This window comes from Dermochelys coriacea, chromosome 1, assembly GCF_009764565.3.
Source record: "Dermochelys coriacea isolate rDerCor1 chromosome 1, rDerCor1.pri.v4, whole genome shotgun sequence".
NCBI classification, from domain to species: Eukaryota; Metazoa; Chordata; order Testudines; family Dermochelyidae; genus Dermochelys; species Dermochelys coriacea.
Genome location: NC_050068.2, coordinates 153,767,604 through 153,787,363, shown reverse-complemented (window position 1 = coordinate 153,787,363; position 19,760 = coordinate 153,767,604). Strand labels below are relative to the sequence as shown.

General features: G+C 41.9%; 1 protein-coding gene across 1 annotated transcript; it reads right to left on the bottom strand.

Annotated features, from left to right (window-relative positions):
• Positions 1-11,438: 11,438 nt before the first annotated feature.
• On the bottom strand, positions 11,439-15,938 carry NYX (nyctalopin). The gene is given in 3 exon segments (XM_043505502.1): positions 11,439-13,892; positions 13,894-14,594; positions 15,761-15,938. Coding segments are annotated over 3 exon segments (1,578 nt in total). The 3' UTR covers positions 11,439-13,193.
• Positions 15,939-19,760: the final 3,822 nt, after the last annotated feature.

The following is a 19,760-nucleotide window of genomic DNA, read 5'->3' as shown; positions in this document are numbered from 1 at the left end:
TCCTCTAAATTTCACCTTAAATATGGCTACTAAAAATCACAATAGGAAAAATACTTACATATGCAAACTGTAACTTGTTGTTTATTTTTCATTCTTTGCTCAAAGAAAACTGAAAACCACCTTACTGGAAGCTGAAAAGTTGCTGAACATAAAGTTGACCTTTCAAAATGTAGATAAAAATATCCAGTCCAAGTACTTTGTGGTCTTGCTCTACTCTACTAAGATTAAGCCTAGGTGCTCTTATTTAAGGCAGTTAAAACCTGGATCTAAGCAGTAACATGTTTGATATACAAGATTTTCTAGAGAACAAGGAAACCTACAAAATCTTTCTAATGAATTCTAGATGAATTAGAAGTAAAATATACTGCAACTCTGCTGCTTACAAAATATTTTCTTAGGTCCAGTCAAGCAGGTATAATGGGTCTGGTATGGGTGCGGTTCTGCAGCGTGGAGTCGTTAGTGGCTTGGCTAATGTGGGACTGCATGTGCGTGAGCCAGGATATGGGGACACATGCAGTGTAGACATACCCTGGGGGTTGCTTCACGTAATAGCACCCAGACACCAGGGTGGTGGGCGCATTAGGTTAACTAAGGGAGAGCAATTTTTTCCCAATATTATATAGAAATATTCTAAGCAGGTTACAAATATAATTCTTGACATTTTTTCTTCTGGCTTTCAATTAAGTACTATTAGTGCACCCAGCAACAATTTTTGCTTTCTGTTCTACTCCAATCCTTTGTAAGAGGGGTTAGAGTGCCGAGACAAGGAAAGAAGCTTTTAACCTCTGATTATCTAGCCTTGGTCTTAAAGGCTTTTCTAGCTCTTTTCCCAAGCCTGTACATTACAGAGAATTTTAGTTCTTACCATGGAAAGATGTTTCATTTAGCAGTAACCTCAGCCAGGCATGCTGGGGACTTACCAGCATTAATCACAAATAGCCTTTTCTTAGTTTTATGAAATGTAGTTTTCTTAATCCTCTAGTTCTAGAAAGAAATGAGATTTTTTTCCCATGCCATATCTATTACTGGCCACTGATATAGGGAAACCGATGCCATGGCAGTAAGTGTCTGTATTTTAGCAGTGCTGATGTAAGTGCTGGACACTCCCCCATCTTGAAGTGGTTTCAATCATATACAGGGTTTGTAATTTGGTTCAATGGGTCTCAGCTCCCCCACTATACAAATTGTTCTAGGATCTCTGAGTGCTGAGCTGCCACAATTCCAACTGCAGTCACTGGGAGTTGTGGGTACTTGGCATCTCTGAATGGCTGGCCCCGAAATGTGATGTCCTGTTTCCTTAAAGTTGTCTGTTTCTTTTGGAGATGAGATAGAATGAAGAGATTCACCAGCTATGCTAGGTGAGCCCAGAGGGTGTATTCATGTTGAACCAGCGGTTAGTATTGTTCAAGAGATTGATCTAGGTGCATCTTCTCATGGAACATTGTCATAATGGTTTGTGTTTGGTATTAGCGAAGTATGGCAGTTGCAAAGTTAATATGTCCCTGGCAAGTAACCATCACTAATTTTCTCACCAGTGCAGAGGAAATAAGCCAAAGGAAGTGAAGGAGCTGGTTTGTGTTTAAGTGTAACTCACCTTTAACTTCAGACTGAAGGAGCCTTCACTTTTACTGCTTTTAATTAAATAGTCCAGGATAGTGAGGAGGAGAAAACATGGTTTCTGTGCGGCAGGAGCTACATTGGGTATGTCTACACTGGCGAAAAAAAGTGCATTCTTAAGTGAGCTAAACCATGTTAACTACCTCAGGTTAAAATAGTGGAGATGCAGCAACTTGGCTGTTAACTCTGGTTAGCAGGTCAAGTTAAAGCTTACAAGGGAAACTGGGGTTGAACCTGAGCTGTTAACCCAAGCTAAAAGCTGAGTTGCTGCGTCTTCACTGCTATTTTAATACATTAGCCACCACAGGTTAGCTAACCCAAGTTAAGAACACGCCTTTTTTTTTGCAGTGTAGATGCAGCCTTAGAGCCATAGATGCCACCACAGGGAGTGCCCACCTTTTTAAAAAGATACACAATTTGAGGGATTTGTGGTTTAAATTATCTTCTGAAAGGTCACCTGTGACCAGGACAGCTGTGGATTGTTTTTTGGGAGAGAAAGGTTGACATGCTAAAGTAGCACAATTACCTTGTGCTAATACCAGGACATCCTGTTTGTTTAATTGTGGTATGGACACATTACAATTGCAAACCTGATTCTAGGATTTGTTTTTCATAAAATGTTCCCATCCCTCCTATTACTGCCTTTTTATTTAAAAAATAAAAAGTTAGTTTTGGAAGTATTGTCTCCGTGATAAAAGGGAGAGTTGGGGATATTGTAAATTGCACCATATCCAATTTAAGTAGTAGAGCAGTGTATTATTAGCAGTAGTAGAGCATGTACAGTGACACTGGTGTTTGGAGGTTGTCCTTTACCACCAGAACTAAGGAGAATTTTAAAAACTTCAAATTCTTCATACACCTCCTGCTTTCTCCTAAATGTGTATCTATTTATGTACCTTTGGAACACGTGAGCTCGTGGCTGTTCCTCTGCCCGCTTGCCAGAATAAGTATAAAACTGATGTAATGACTAAGTGTCTGAAGCATAAGTAAATGAGTCAATGAAGCACTCTATGAAGTTATCCATTGCACGGAGGGGATTAGAGAAACTCCATATTATTTATAGACTGAACACAGGAGACTGAACATTGGAAACTTTAGAAATGGGCTTTTGTCATTTCAGAGTTGGAGAAAATAATCCATAAATACAATGTATAAAAGGCGGAAAGGACATTTGTCTAAGCAGGTGGCTCAAGATAATTCAGTTATGAGATGATCCCTAAAATAGTATGTAAATAAGTTTTTTGCTCTTTTTACTCCAGATGTAAGCTGGTGTCTAATTCAAGCACACTGGGTTTTTCCTAGGACTCACCTGGAGGAAGAGGGAAGAAATATCTTACTCATTCTCTCTCCTGCTGCCAAAAAATAGTTCATTGTTGTTCATTAGAACAACACTGCTGTAGAAAAGTGTCTGTCACCCTGTTAGTGCTGAGTTCTGTTTCTGGAGGGTTTTAATATCTCTGCCAAATCATAACCTGATGTGACAATTTGGGGATTCCTCTGTTCTAGAGCAGTTAATTTTATTTTTACAGTATGTAAACTAATGTAGCCTTAATTATGCTGATTTCTGAAGGACAGCAGGAAAGTGTTCCAACTCTCCTGTACATGACTTTATGCCACACAATGAACTCAATGACTTTTTTTTTTAATGTTGTATTTGCAGACACCTAAGGCAGCCTGGTCTTAACCCACTGAAGCCAATGGAAAGACTCCCATTGTCCTCAATAGGCTTTGGATCAGGCCCTTAATCCTGTGTGTGTACTGGTGCCTATTCACATTTTTATTTACTTATTTTTCTGATTTCAGGCAGTTAGTTTGAAAAATGGCTTCTGCGGAAGTGCAGTAATTCACTTTTCATAGTTGTTTGTTCCAGCTGTGCATTCCATTTTTGCCATGGTTTGAGTGCTGTACAAATCTTCACATTGTATGGAATTTGCATACTTAGCTTTACCTCAATAGGGATTTTTCAGAATTGTCAAGTGGATCAAATCCTTCTCACCAGACACACACAAGCTGCAGTGGAATTCCAGATGTGAGTCCGGCCTGAAGGGTTTAGTCAGGGCATCACTACTTATTAGAGTTTACAGGGCAATAAATGATATTCCATGCATTCTTTTCTAGCTGCTGAGAATCCCAGCAAATGAAGCCAAGTGCACTAGTTGTGATTTCTTATATGTCGAAATTGTGCTTAGCTCTGTTCAAGACACAGGAGAATTAAGTTCCTGCCCCAAGAAAATTATTATCTTATGGCCTACTTCTGAAAATCCAGGTTCATGTGAGCAGTCCTATTGAAGGAACTACTTGCATAAGTAAAGACTATTAACGCAGGTAAGGATTTGCAGGATCTGGCCCTAAATATGTAATAATAGGTAGAATATGATGTAATGGCCTGGAAAAAATGTGAAGTTGTAACTGCAACCAAAAAAAAACTTGGTTAAAATAAAATTAAGCATCTGTCTAAGTAAGGCACAACCTCGGTGACTATAGTTGTGTTCTGTGACTCAGCTCAGAGAGCCAGGCAGTGTTTAGGCTGCAGCTTTAACTCTGAATTTTCTTGCCTTTAATGGTTTGACAGTCCCTGAACCTTACGTAAACACTCTGCAGGTGGAGATGTCTGACATTCACTCCCCGCCAGAGCTGGACTGATAGTGTGTCTGCAAAGTAGAGAGGATATATTGGTATTAATTCAACCAACAGAAAAGTGGGCTGCCTGTGGAGAACAGAAAGTATGCAATGGTCCTGCTGACAGGGCACTGGTCAGGAGACCTGGACTCTGTTCTTGGCTCTCCCACTGACCTGCTGTGGTGAACCTGGGTAAGTCACGTCACCCCTCTGTGCCGCTGTTTCCTCTCCCATTCTATTGTCTGTCTTGTCTATTTAGATTTAAGCTATTTGGGCCAAGGTCTGTCCCTCACTATGTGTTTGTATGCCACCTAGCACAATGGGGCTCTGATCTCAATTGAGACCATTAGGTGCTACTGGAATAAAAATAATACTTCTGCTGCTTAAAATTGCCCACTAGGCTGAATGACCCTGAAAATGGGCCTCTGGGTGAAATTCTGAAGGATGGGGAGGGTGATTTAGGGTTTATGGTGTATTCTTTTTGTAACAGTAACATCTCAAGGCTCTGATCAGGATTGAATTAGGTGCTGCACACACACAGAGGAAGACATGGTCCCTGCCCGGAAGAGCTAAGTCTAAAGGAAGTGTGGAACATTACACCTGTTTGCTTGCAGTAATTGGTTTGAAGAGTACCCAGAAGTTACCTACTACAGGACAGACCCAACAAAGAAAATAACAGAACGCCACTAGCCATCACCTTCAGCCCCCAACTAAAACCTCTCCAATGCATCATCAAGGATCTACAACCTATCCTGAAGGACGACCCATCACTCTCACAGATCTTGGGAGACAGGCCAGTCCTTGCTTACAGACAGCCCCCAACCTGAAGCAAATACTCACCAGCAACCACACACCACACAACAGAACCACTAACCCAGGAACCTATCCTTGCAACAAAGCCCGTTGCCAACTGTGTCCAAATATCTATTCAGGGAACACCATCATAGGGCCTGATCACATCAGCCACACTATCAGAGGCTCTTTCACCTGCACATTTACCAATGTGATATATGCCATCATGTGCCAGCAATGCCCCTCTGCCATGTACATTGGCCAAACTGGACAGTCTCTACGTAAAAGAATAAATGGACACAAATCAGACGTCAAGAATTATAACATTCAAAAACCAGTCAGAGAACACTTCAATCTCTTCAGTCACTCGATTACAGACCTAAAAGTGGCAATTCTTCAACAAAAAAACTTCAAAAACAGACTCCAATGAGAGACTGCTGAATTGGAATTAATTTGCAAACTGGAGACAATTAACTTAGGCTTGAATAAAGACTGGGGAGTGGATGGGTCATTGCACAAAGTAAAACTATTTCCCCATGTTTATTCCCCCCTCCCCCACCCCCCACTGTTCCTCAGACATTCTTGTCAACTGCTGGAAATGGCCCACCTTGATTATCACTACAAAAGTTCCCCCCCCCCCCCGCTCTCTTGCTGGTAATAGCTCATCTTACCTGATCACTCTCGTTAGTGTGTATGGTAACACCCATTGTTTCATGTTCTCTGTATATATAAAAATCCCCACTGTATTTTCCACTGAATGCATCCAATGAAGTGAGCTGTAGCTCACGAAAGCTTATGCTCAAATAAATTTGTTAGTCTCTAAGGTGCCACAAGTACTCCTCTTCTTTTTGCGGATACAGACTAACATGGCTGCTACTCTGAAACCAGTAATTGGTTTGTGTCTCAATTTGAATTGATGTACATTTTGAGGTTTTTTAAAACAATTTTGCCTTCCTCATGTTGTAACAACAACTTCAGAGTTTTTCTTTCTAGTATTGCTAGTGTTCTCTTTTCAGTCTTGTCTTCATATTAACTGCATATCCTCCTTCCAATACATAGGTTACTCATGAGAGGTTTCTGACAAAGGCAAGGCCCCATTTTAGTGCCTGTGCAAATGATTTTTTCATGACAAAAAAGCAAAGCTCTGCACATGCTGTCTTGAAAACAGCCCCTTGGCTTTTGTTTGATTTTCGTCCATGAATATCAAAATGCTTGCCTCTCTAATGTCACATCCTTGCAACGTTTGTTTTTAAAGCTTAGTGCGCTAGTGTTAGTGTGGCATAAAAGCGTCTAAAGCCTTGTATCAGCTCTGCTTTTATTGCTGAAAACAGAAAAAATATGCACGGGGGGCATCTACTGAAATCATTTTGGTCACATCATATCTGAACTGAGCACTTAATTGCTATTTATTTAATGGTGCCCAGAGGTCGTGATCCAGGATCAGGGCTATGTTAACCAATTCAACCACAATTGTAGATGTGGTCTTCATCCAAAAGAGTATATACCATGTAAGATTAATACCTAATTTCTGAAAGAGACTTTTTCAAAAGGCTGACCTATTAAACCCCCCAAATTGTGGTTTATATTGAAAATGTCAATTAATCTAGACTATAACATGGCAGTCACTACCAGGCAGCATACTATTACGTGGACAAGTATCTGTGATGTCCTACTGCATATTATCAGCAGTCTAGTGATCAATCAGATGTAAACCAACAGGTCAGACATATTGGAGTGGTCGTTTTTAGGCTTTTAAGGAGAAGTAGTAAAGTGTGTAAGGTAAAGCAGAAATGAATGAATAAAATACCAAAAGAAAAAAAACACCAAGAATAGTAAGCATGGAGAATGCCCGTAAACCTGAAAGGTAAGGTAAAGCCTAGTAAAGAATATTTTTGGTGTTTGGTCCTTACCCTGTGGGCTGGGTGTTCGGAGTGAAATTCTTCCCTCTGCCAGAGGACCTGCACAAGACATATGCATTAAGCATTCAAGATAAAGTTTCAGTGGGATTTAAGAGCTACATGGAGGGAAAATTCAGTCCCCATTGAGAGGGCATGACAACAAATTACAGCCATCACCACTGACTGGTGCAAAGCACTTGCTGAATTTTTCCTGAAACAGGATTTTTTTAAGCAATTGAAGGGGTTTAAGTAATGCCCTCTGACATCTCCTCTATATGACGTTGGGCTGTAAATACAAGTTTTGTCTCTCTTCCTCCTTTTAAGGCAAAGAGTTTCTCAAAGTGGGGCTTGGGAATTTGCATGCAAGTCTGATTTCATGATCATTTGTTTAAAACTTTTCTTTCTGTAAGTGTTTCTGTTATTTCAATATGTCTTTACAGCTGGTATTGGAGCTTAGTGTCAACTCTTTAATAAGAGTCTATTTCATACAGTTACGTTCACCAAATAAATATAATTTATTTATAGAAGAAAACTATCGCTAGGAATAGGTATTGGTCTGCTGCATTGTTTACCTCCTCAGTGAGAATTTGAACAACGTTAGCCATTTAAATTGGATCCACATACTTCAGTACAGTTAGCTGATTAGATTTAGCTACATATTGCAGCACAGGTCCTCATTTATAAACGAGAGGTTCACCGCACAGCTTAGGAAGTGAAAAGCCAAGGTGGCTTTTGTGCTCCCCTGATCCTGGGGTTGACATGGACCAAGCTGCTCCTCTAGTGTAAGTCTCCTGAAGGCTTCTGGAAGTTACAATGACATGGGCAGATGCCATAGAAATCTGGGGTCAAAGGTTGATGTCCATAATCAACACAGTTCTTCTTTTCTACCCTACTCAGCCCCTGCTCTCGCATAGTTTAATAGCTGCTACTATTAAAGACAGAGGAACATCAGCAAAGAAGTATATACTAGTATTTATTCACTTATTAAACTGAATTACCACTTATGCTGCCAAAAATCTTGCAAGAGCCTGCATACCTCACTGTGAGAGTCTGATGCTTTTCAGCTGACATCAGTGTAAACACCTCTTCTAGCCTACTTTAAGGACAACAGTACACCTTGACTATGTGCAACAAGGAAGAGGAACATCTGGGCTCAGTGAAGGCCTTAAAAGGATCCTGTGGGAGAAGTTTTCTCCATAAATGTGCAGAATAAAGTAGAGCTGGGCTTGATCCCAAGCCCCATATTAATGTTGGACGTATCTGAAATCCAGAGCTAGATTTTGCAAATAGTATCTATCATATAATGGCCCAAGCCAACATCCCAGATCTCATCAACACCCAACTTCGGGGTTGTTTTCCATCTAGGCAGGGGCGCTGGAACAATTATTATAGTGAGGGTGCTGAGAGCCATTGAATTGAACTGCAAACCCTGTATATGATGGAAACAACTTCAAGCCAGGGGGGTGCAGCAGCACCTATGCATCAAATTTTGCAGCTTGAGCCCATCCCTAGAACAAAGTCAAACTATTAGAACCAAAGTTAAGACTCCATTTTAATTTGCCTCCTACTCAACAGAAGTTATCATTTAAAAACAGTTTTACTGTTACTAGATGCCTCAGTGTATTACTCTGTATGTTAAGAACATAGGGTCTTAGAAAGAAGCTTGGTGAAAGGTAAACAAATAGGTCATGTATAGCCCAACACATGCTTTAAAATCCCCATGATGCACTGAAATCTCCTTCCAGGCTTTCAGTTGCAACTACTGGTTAATGAAACATAGCCCTTTATTTTCCAGACTTCTTCTTTGCTGGGGGAGGAGTCACTGTTAGGATAGAGATATTCAGGCCTGTCTGTAAAGGCCTATACTCTAAGAATTTAGGTGTATTCTTATCACTTAGCTAGTTATAGAGGTATAAAAGAATCAAAATCACTGTCTGCCAGTGCAAGGTCCTTCTCTTACTGTGACAGTCTAAGGCCCTGTTCTTAGGCTAAGGCCTCTGGCTAAGCAACAGAAGCAGCCATAAGCTGGGAAGCGACCGGTCACCTCCTCACATTCCAACCTAGTCACATTGAAAGAAGGTGCTATTGGGCCCGTTAGGAATACAATCCTGTCCTGATAGCGCCTATCGCCTCCAGAGAAAGGGAAGTGCCTAGAAGATGTAAAAGGAAACTTAGTTTGATAGCATCCTGTCTGGCAAGAACTCACTTATCAATAGCTAGGATGTGAAATCCTCACTTCTGTATTGTTTTGTCATTATAGTTCCCACTTTGCTATTATTGTTTGTCTGTATAATCTCTGTCTGGTTCTGTGATTGTTTCTGTCTGCTGTATAATTAATTTTGCTGGGTGTAAACTAATTAAGGTGATGGGATATAATTGCTTACATAATCATGTTACAATATGTTAGGATTGGTTAGTTAAATTTCAGGAAAATGATTGGTTAAGGTATAGCTAAGCAGAACTCAACTCATATTTACTATATAGTCTGCAGTCAGTCAGGAAGTGGGTGGGTGTGGGAAATGGGAACAGGGAATGGGGGTGAGGAAATTGGAATCATGTTTTGCTAAGGAGGGGAATGGGAACAGGGGTACAGGTAAGGCTCTGTGGTGTCAGAGCTGGGAAGGGGGACACTAAGGAAGGAAACTGGAATCATGCTTGCTGGAAGTTCACCCCAATAAACATCAAATTGTTTGCACCTTTGGACTTCGGGTATTGTTGCTCTCTGTTCATGCGAGAAGGACCAGGGAAGTAAATGGGTGAAGGAATAAGCCCCCTAACAGTCACCAAGTCAGTCAGCCAGAGTTAAGGAAGTATATTAACAATGTGAATCAAACTGTTTCAAGTTAATGAATTTGCCTGTGTGTGTACATACACATACTATGGCCTCTTCTCAACAGAATTAGAACTACTCAACTGTGTGTCATATTCTCTATACTGGTAATAACATGCCAATTGCTTTTTAGCTGAGGTAGGCTTTTCAACTGGGAGAAGATGAGCTCTGGCCTTTGTGGTGCAGTGAAGTTGAGTGGCTACACTGTACGGCATATTAACAACTATAAAGTTCCTAAGCAGCCACAGATTTATTACAATATTGCAGAAAAAAGCTTTCTGGGAATGGTAAGACTATTTGGCTACCTAATTTGTAAGGAATTAAGACCACTGCCCCAGCACTCTGAATTTCTAACTGTTGTTATCAAGCAGTAAAATGTCGTTTGTGGTGGCTTGTTCCTCATCCCACATTATTGTTTCTCAGATGTCACAGCTGAATCATAAACTTTGAGTTGATTCAGATTCAGAGCTTAACCTGCCTCTTCGGAATTAAAAAGAAAGACCTTTGAAGCAAGAGTTAACTTGAAATCGACATTCTGCTTCCCTGTAACAATTGCACAATAAGATGCCCTTCAGTTTTTGTGTATCTTGGAGCAGAAAATAAAAATACTCAGTTCATACAACAAATATCTATCTGTAGGAAATGAAAAATAACCACTGTGCCCAGTGCACTAGCAACTTGTGTCAAATTTCTATTGATAAACCTTCAGTGACAGGGTGAAATAATGCTCCTCTAAAGAAATCTTCAACTTAGTCTACAGCATTTGGCTGGTAAGGTTTTGAAAAACAACCATTTATAATCCACAGATGAATTTAGCATTTAAGAAGATTAATGCATTCATAAATAGCCTGGAAAGCCAAAGTCATTGAATTTAAGGCACCAAACAGGTCAAACTGGCATTTATAAAACCATCTGGCATCCTCACTGGGAAAAAAATTGAATATAACTACAGAAAGATCAGGAGTTTACCTCCACTAACATGATTTAATTTGGGAATATTTACCACTCCACCAGAAATTGCTGGCTGTTAATTGTCATGCAGTTGTTTTTCTTTGAAAAGGTGGGGTAAATAATACCAGAACCCAATAGAGTTTATCATTAAGCCACGAGAGACCCCTGTTTTGGCTGGTACACTTTACTGAGAAGGAGATCCTTCTGCTTTTAGAAACCAACTGGGCTGGAAGTTCATGAGCTGAACAGTCATTTTGCATGAGCTAAATGGCCATGATTTCTCCCATCTCCCATGAAACTTGCAAGAGGACTGGGTTTCCTCATGACCTTCTTGTGGGCATAATGCTAGTCCCGTTTTTTCACTGGGGGCTGGGCAGGAATCTTTTCCTCATTGCCCGTGTGGCCAAGACAGGGTGGTTTTTTTCACCTTTCCCACAGCAGATCTGGCACCCAGTACAGTGGGGTAGGGAGGTTAAGTCATAATATCACCCTTTAATAGGTAAAACTTGTGGCAGGTGTCCAGTGCACATACGCATTATGGAAGGGTCCAGTCACCCACTAAAACAGACAGAAAAAAAGATCTGAAAGAAAGCATCGTTAAGGATTCTGAGGAAGGGGTTGGGGGGGGTTGGAGTTCCTATGTCTGGTACAGCAGAGAGCTGACTCCCCCCGCCCCCTTCCCCCCCACACACACTTTTTTCTAGCTCCCTTTAAAGAAGCTGAGGAAGGACAGTACTGGGCTCCTGTGTCTGGAACAGCAGGGAACCAACCCCACTTCTTAGAGTCCTCTTTTACCTTGTACAAGAAGATGGTGGCAGGGTCCAGCACTGGGACTGGGTGGGAGATTATTTTGAAATGATTAAGGAAAGGATGGTGACCTGCACTGTACAATTTACTGCCAGATATTTTAAGTGAATAAAGTTGTGGCCTAATTACCACATCCATTGCTGCCTTTTTTCACTTGTGAGGGGCTCGGCAGAAACGAGGAGTGGACCTGTTTAACTCGGAATGGTCACATTCCTTGAGGACACAACCACTAATGAGTTGTTAAATAATGGCCCAGTGGAAGCTATTGTGGTTGGCCTGTGTGACTTACATGCAGAATCAGTCATATTTTTAAGCCCCTTTTAAAACTCTCTGTTTCCCCAATTCTTCCCGGTAATAGCCAGTCACAGATTTAAGCACAGGGAAACTGCTAAAATTAGTTTTTGTGTGGTGAAGTCCTGTATTACACACCATCATTCAGCCATTTATTCCCCAAAGTCTCTTGTCTATTTTCCTTTTAGTTTTTTCCTCCCCACAGAGTGGGGGGTTGGTTTGTGTTTGTATACCCACATACAGGCCCCAAAGAAATTACCAGGTCAGGGAAGCCTGCTTTAAACCCATATTTCTTCAGGTGCCCCCACTGTTGGTCTATCACCAGCACAGCTCCACTGGTATTAGATGGGAGGGCTAATATAGAAAGGCCACTGGTGGTTTTGCCCATGTCATCTAAATCTGCTCTGAGGAGGGTTAGACAACAAGTTGGAAAAAGCATTGCTACCCTCTCTACATGAGCGTGCTCACTCTTCCTAGCACCACTGAAGCTGTACAGGTGCTAGAGCAGTGTTTCTCAACCTTTTTGATACTAGGAACCGGCTTGCTGCCTTTCTAAAATGCGTCAGGACAATCACAGGGACTGGAACCAGTCCACAAACCGGTCATGGAAAAACACTATGTTAGAGCAGCAGTGGGAGAATGAGAAAAATGTAGGCACAGTCAAAATGGCTTGCTTTTCCCAAATGCAATTTCTAATGTGACTGATAAACCACAGACCTTAGCGCAGGGCTACCGACCTTCTCACTTCCCCCCTTCCTCTTGGCATTGTGCACACTGTGTAGTGCAGCAGGTGTGCATGTTGAATATAATAGATCTGATTCTCCTCCCACCTTGGTGTAAATCAGAAGTAACTCCACTGAAGTCAATGGAGTTATAGCAGCATAAAACAATATAAGCAAATGATCAGGTTCATTATGTGTCTCAGGATCTATGGGTGAGGCTCACAGTTTAGAGCCCAATCCCTGCACCCATGAAAATCAATGAGAGTTTTTCCAGAGACTTGCAGGGAATCAGGATTGGCCCTCAATGAATATATGCTGCAGTGCCGTCTTCAGTAAGGTGCCCTTTCAGTTCACATTTAGCGGAGGAAAGCTGCTGTCCCAAAGACAATAGTTTGCTCAAACTCCTTATTGCTGCTGTCTCATAATGCTCTGTCAATGTACATGGGGTTTTACAAACACAAAAAAGATAAAATCCCTGCCTCCAGGAGATTAGTTACTTCCAAAGATGGGCCCAAACCGAACTCCTGGACCCAAACACCCACTGTATTGCCGGGAAATTTGGAGTCAGATCAGCATCTGAACTCTGCAGCATCGGCTCCTCTCTAATGACTACATTCTACAGAAACTCGGTTCTTAAATAGCAACGTGCTTGAGGCAGCCCTTGGGTTATTTACTCTGCAGAACCATCACTGCTTGAGCTGTAATGAGTGCCAGGAGGTGGAAAGAGCAGGAGATAGTATATTCCCCCACCCCTGAAGAAACCTCATCACCTAGCCTGTCCAACAGGGTGATGTTGGTTAATACTTCAGAGGTGTTTGCCATCCCCTCGGGAAGGCCCTCCTGGAGCAGAAGCTTGGAGATAAGGTTGCTGAACTTGCTCTCTGTGGTAGAGTGAGGCTCTTCAGTCGGGGTTGGGCTGTATGACGTGACGTTTAACTCCACTGGGTCAAGACAATAACCTTCAGGTGATTTGTCAAATAGCACATCCGCCAAGTCAATACCAGCTACTGAGGAGGGGGAGACACAAGGAATATCTCTGACAAGTCTGTAATTCTCCATCCACTCCTTCAGCCATTCAAGCCTGCAGTCACACTCCCAGGGGTTCCGGAAAAGATAGAGCCTTCCCAGGAAATAGACTGGCTGGAAGACAGAAAAAGACAGGGTGGTTAGGTTGTTACTGTTCAAATGCAAAGAGACCAGGCTGGTTAGGTTTTCAAAAGCCCCTTCTTCAATGTAGTTGACCCTGTTTCGGTCCAAGTACAGAACCTCCAGTTCAACCAGGTCCCGGAACCAGGTGTTGGACACGTTCCTGAGAAAGTTCCCACCAAGATTGAGCATTTTCAGGCATCTCAGCCCATCAAAGGAGTTTTTCTGGGAGGTCACTAAATAAGTTGTCATTCAGATAGAGATACTCCATTTTCTGACAATCTTGAAAGGCTTGGTCATGAATGACATTTATTCTGTTGTCTTGGAGGTTAAGATACTTCAGCCTGGTGAGGCCTTGCAGAGAATTATAGGCTACAGCTTCTATCTTGTTTCGCTCCAAGTAAACATGGGTCAAATTCTCCATGCCTCGTATGGCTCCAGGGATCCTTCGGAAATTGTTCTGGAAACAGAAGAGTTCCTGAAGGGCAGGGAGCTCTATGAAAATCCTGTCTGGGATGTTGAAAAGATTGCAGTCAGCCAGGTCTAGTCTGACAAGCCTTTTGAGGCCAGTGAAAGTGCGAGTGTGCAGGTAGCGGATGTATTCGTTGTGAGCCATTTTAAGCTCAGTCAACCTGGGTAGCCCTTTGAAAGCCCCGGGAGTGATGAAGGAGATGTTGTTGTGCTGGAGTGAGAGAGATTTGAGGGAAGGCAGGGTCCCAAAGGCCCTCTCTGAGACAAATTTAATACTGTTTTTATCCAGGTTGATAGAGGAGGCTTCACAGGGGAAGTCGCTGGGGATCTGAAGAAGGCCGGCACGGTCACACAGGACGGAACAGCTCCGCTCCTGGGTGCACACGCAGTTGGCGGGGCAGGAACGTACGCAGGCCCACACAGCATGGATGTGAGGGATACATAGAATGACTGGTAGTGGGAGCAATACAATTGCCACACAGGTAACGGAGGGGGAAGAGGAGAGAGAGAAACAAGAGCAGTTAGTAAATGTTAATTATGACCAAAAGACTAATTTATGCCTCAGATCTAGCCAGACCGCTAATAATGACCCATTAAAATACAGTTTCACTAAAGGAGAACCAGGAACTCTCATGGAAGAATCCTACAGAATTTACTCAAGAAGGGTTATTTTGCCCTAGGGCCTCCTGTGGAATTCTATAATGGATTTAATCTCTCTCAAATTCTGTCGGTTCCTATATAATCCTGTTGAATTTATCGCTACTACATTCTTTTAGGAATGTTTCTGCCTTTTGTCAGTCTTTCTCAGTATTACCATAATTAATGTCTAGGTAATGTCCCACCTTAGGACTGATCCTGGGATGCTTTGGGGGTTGGCAGGTCTATCAGCTGGGCGGGAGATTGGCTTGTTTGTTTGGGAGAACTGCAAGCAGGTTTGCCAGCTAGCAGGAGGAGTGGTTAGTTGTCTGAGGCATTGCAATGTCCATAGGTTTTGCCTCTTTTTCCTGGGATAAGTCCATTCATTTTGATATTTATTCCACTAGTGACCTGGGTAGGTGCTTTAATATAAGGAGAACTATCAGCAGTTAAAAGTAAAGTGTAGTATTTAAAAAGCCATTCCTGCAATGGATTTGATGGAAAAACATGAGGGAAAGGCAGGCTCAGGAATATCTTTGAAACACATTTTTCCTCAGACTAGACATTCCATATTAAAGGTGATGCTCTGAGCCTCCAGTTATGTGCTTGCTTTGCTCTACCCATTGGTTACTATTTCCTAGCACCCTGGCTGCCCTGCAAGTGTGCGGCTGCCATGGTGTTCTGGCTGTGTAGTTAGGATCAAGCAAAAGGATGTACAGTGATGAGGAAGGTGAAAACTCCCTGGTTCCACTCAAACAAGAGGAGCAGGAACCGGAGGCAGTGTAAGCAGTGACAGTTGAGGCTGTGTGTGAAGGGAAAGCCTACACAGCTGGAAGTCTGAGAAATACAATCTTTAGGGAGAGAACTGAAAACAGATTTCATTTTGTACTTGCTCTCCCAAGGTGTGTCCCACCTCCTGTTCAACTGGAATGAAAAAGAGCATCCGCAAGCTCTTGACTTTGTCATTAGCAGGGTGTCACCTGCTGAATGATTTTTCTGTTGCAGTTTATCAGCTCTCATATCACTGCTACTTTTTAGAAAAAATAACTTGGTGTCCTCCTCATTGCTAACCAACTCTCTCACAGGACTCCCTGCCTCACGAGTTTCACACTGGGCCCTTGAGTAGCAAAAGGGGCACTCACTGGTGAGATTGCCCATTCCTCAAAGGCAAGCTGCAAGACTAAATGGTGCCTGGCCAGATTTGCTCTCCGCGGGGACTAATGGTGCAGTGATTGCTGCCTTTGCCTGCTCTTCTTGTGTGGTGGTTTGGAAGATCAACCATTTGTTGTGGTGATTTTGCTATAAAAGATTAAGTTTCAGCAGCTCTCCATCTTCTATATGACTAGACTCTTTGGCTTTCCTATACAAATCAAATTGTTGTTTGAAGCTTTTTGGGGTGTTCTGAGCATTTCCATCCCTTTTCAAGGTGACCTTGAAGGTGATAGAAATGTTTTAAAATTGGGGTTTGTGCCTTTTTTAAATCCTTCTTTGGGCCCCAATCCTGCAAAGCAAACTGCCTGACAGAACCCTTTAAAGTCAATGGGATTCCATGAAGGCATTGGGGTCTGACCACATGGGTCTCTGGAGGATTGGAGCCCTTATGTTGTATAAAGAAAGCCGCTGAACATGGGAGCAGGGTGCATCCCCACCAAAAAAATTCTGATTGTTTTTTACTTTAGAAATTACCCTGGAAGCTGTGTGGGAACTGGAGAACTAGCAAAACGGAGACACTACAAGAATCAAGTCAATGAACGTAGAATAATTGAAAGGGGGGAGGAATTTTATTCAGACTGTTTTAAATTCCTTTTTATTTTGTTTTTCTTAACACCCCATTTAACTGCAATAACTAATTAACATTTTGATAAAGGAAGTCCTTTCCTAATTCAGCAATCAAATCCCTTCCATTACAGCTCCTTCCGGCAAAACAAGAGAAGACCTGATTTGACTTTCCTGATAATTCCAAGGTAAAAAACAAGCATACTATTGTTTTTAAAAAAACACTTTTCAGACTTTGTAAATTATGAAGAGGAAAAAAAGCCCAAACCTAGTGAAAACTTTCCTTTGCAAGTCATCGTAAAGGCTGGTGGAGGATTTACAAATTTCAGTCAGGGTTACACAGCAGCCATTTTAAATTAATTATCTCTATTACAAAGATGTGTAAACTGACACCGAGAGAGACTAAGTGACATGCCCAAAATCATGCAATGAGTCAGTGGCCAAGTTCAGTACAGACCCCGGCTCTCCTGACTCCCAATTTGCTCTTTAATCCCTTGACTTGCAGAAGAAAACATCCCGAGTTCAGATCAAGCCAAGTCACTTCCTAGATCTGATGAGATTCTAGTAACGACCAGTTTTGTTGCTCTGCTGAATGTGGATCTACCGCTAGCAGATTTTCACAACACAAATAGGTTGCCTGTCTACAAATAAATCTCTCTAGTCTGCATAAAATATTGAATCCATTACTGGGGACAATCCAACCTCAGAAGACAATGTCCTCCAACAACCTCCCCCCCCCAAAAAAAAGCACAGAACCCCTCACTATCAGAAGATTTGCAGTATTTTTTCCCTTATTTTTTTAGAGTTAGGTCCTGCTAACATCCTTCATCTGAACACCACCAAATTCTGAGAGGGCACAAAATCCAAACCTAGTTGCCAATCTGAATTTGCACCTTGATCCCATTTCTAGTCTCTTTTGACAGCAGATCTGTATTCAGAGCACTGACGCATTTATGCTGTTGTTATGCAAATCATTTTAAAAATGATGAATGTGTTTAAATCTCAGCTGGAAACAGGAAAACTCTGTTTGTTCAAAACTTTTTTTTTCCCCCCAAAAAAATACATTTGCTCCTTGGACTACATCTGGTACAGTTCAGGGTCAGCTATACTGGCCTGGAACTTTTATCTCCTTGCAGCTCAGACAGAGAATCTGTGGTAATATTGGTTGAATTAAATATGTGTAATATAAAGAATGAAAAAATATTGTCAGTTTCAGAATATCACCAAATGGTTCTGTGATTGAGACTGAGAAGAGAGGGTGGGGGAGGGGAGAATTTTTTTTCTCAATTCAATTTAACTGCAACATTATTTTAAATAACTTTAATATTTGCACAAATGAATGAGAAGATCTACAAGTTATTTGCATTGGGTTTTCAGCAGCACAAGCCAACAACATTTGAAATTATATAGTTAGCCAAAAACATTCAAGTGATTGGTCTAATCCTAGAAACTACTATTGGCTTTCACAAAATAAAAATACTACTCACCATTTAAAATGATGACAAACATCACCTTGATTATTCACTTGTGGCATTTCAGGTCTGGCAAGTAAACTTCTGGGATCTAAAAGTAGACGGAAGGAACGGAGAGCGTTTCAGTCCATTGTCATTTACACATATCATCATCCCATTATAGTGTCTGTGTCTAGAAAGGAAGATTGAAATCCACAGGGAGAGGTTTTTCTAAACCGACTCTCTCCCCTAAGCTTCAGACCATTGTATTGATTTCTTCCTTTTATTTATTTTTGTCACTGACCTTTTCAGTGCACGCTTCAGTTTTGTACTATTCTTCACAGGGCTTTTCAGCAAGGGCTTGCCCAAGTCTTTAACATGAGGTGAACCACTGAAATGTGCCTAGATGGATGGGAATAAGGAAAAATCATTAGGCTGCTAGAGACTGATCACGTAATCAGATCTACAGATACTTTTACACAGCAGCGTTATTGAACCAGCAATGAACTACCACAATGAACCCTTAATAAAATAACTCATTTATTCATGGTTACATCACTTACCTAACAGAGCAATGGCTGCATCCTCCATCCTTCTCTGGACCCTGCCATTAGTTCTACTGGTCCATCTCTGAAGACTTGGCATTTTTTCCCCTCCAAAGCTATCATCTAATGGCAGGAAAATCCTCTGTATCAGAGGAGGATTAGCGGAGCTGGAAGAATGTTTCTGTCCTTTAAAACTCCAAAGCAAACAGGGATGCTGACAAACCAATCTGCTGCATTCTCCCCACCACCACCATCCCACAAAAAAATCAGCCTAGAATTGGCTCTCTGCCATCAACATAGCATTACTAGGTAACTAAAACAAAGCCATTACATAACGGGGGGGGGAATGTAATTTTATTTTTGGGCAAGCACAGGCTTATGATTTCAGCTAATCGAAATAGCAATGGCTAAACTAACCAGACCAACACAGCAACCTCAACTTAAAAGCCTCCCAAACTCAGGGATATGCTCCAGTCCAAACCACAGGCCCAATTCTGATTTCTCATCACTTGTTCAAAGGTACAACTCCACTGACCTGAATGGAACTTGCCTCTAAATTACGTAGGCATGAATGAGAATCAGATTCAAGCCTCCCGTATCTTTTGCACTGATACAAAGGCTCCAATGAAACCTGGAGGAGAGGACAAGAGGACCAGGGGAGATGCACAGTATATATTACTCTTGGGAGAAAACACCCATTCTGTCTAACAGTATGTTCTGCTTGCCAGGCTGATGTTTGTGTGTAGAATTGTCAGTACAGGATCTGTACATGGCAATACTGTCGCATGCAGGACGTGAGGCAATATTTAAAGCCTCTTTTGACAGAATAATGATGGTTTCTTTAGGGTGTGTTAGAATAAAATGAGAGAGGCTGGGATCACTCACTAACAATGCCTGGGGAGTGGTGGAAAAACCCTTTGCCTTCTTTTCTAGTGAATTAATTTCACTCTTTCAGTAAATGAACTGCAGCTGGAGCCAGTTAATCTGAGTTTGGGAGCAAAGCCAGCATGTCCCCTGGTATCTTCAGTTGGCATCTCCTCTCCTCAACCCTCCTTACACTGAGATCCTGGCCTACCTTCCCCACCTCTTTCTCCTTTGTGTGCCCATCCCTCCTGCCCCGCCATATCTCCAGTCTGTCTTAACTCCTTGCACACTGCACTGTACTTCCTTCCTGTCTCTACACCAAGCCCTCCCTTTGTGTTTGCTCT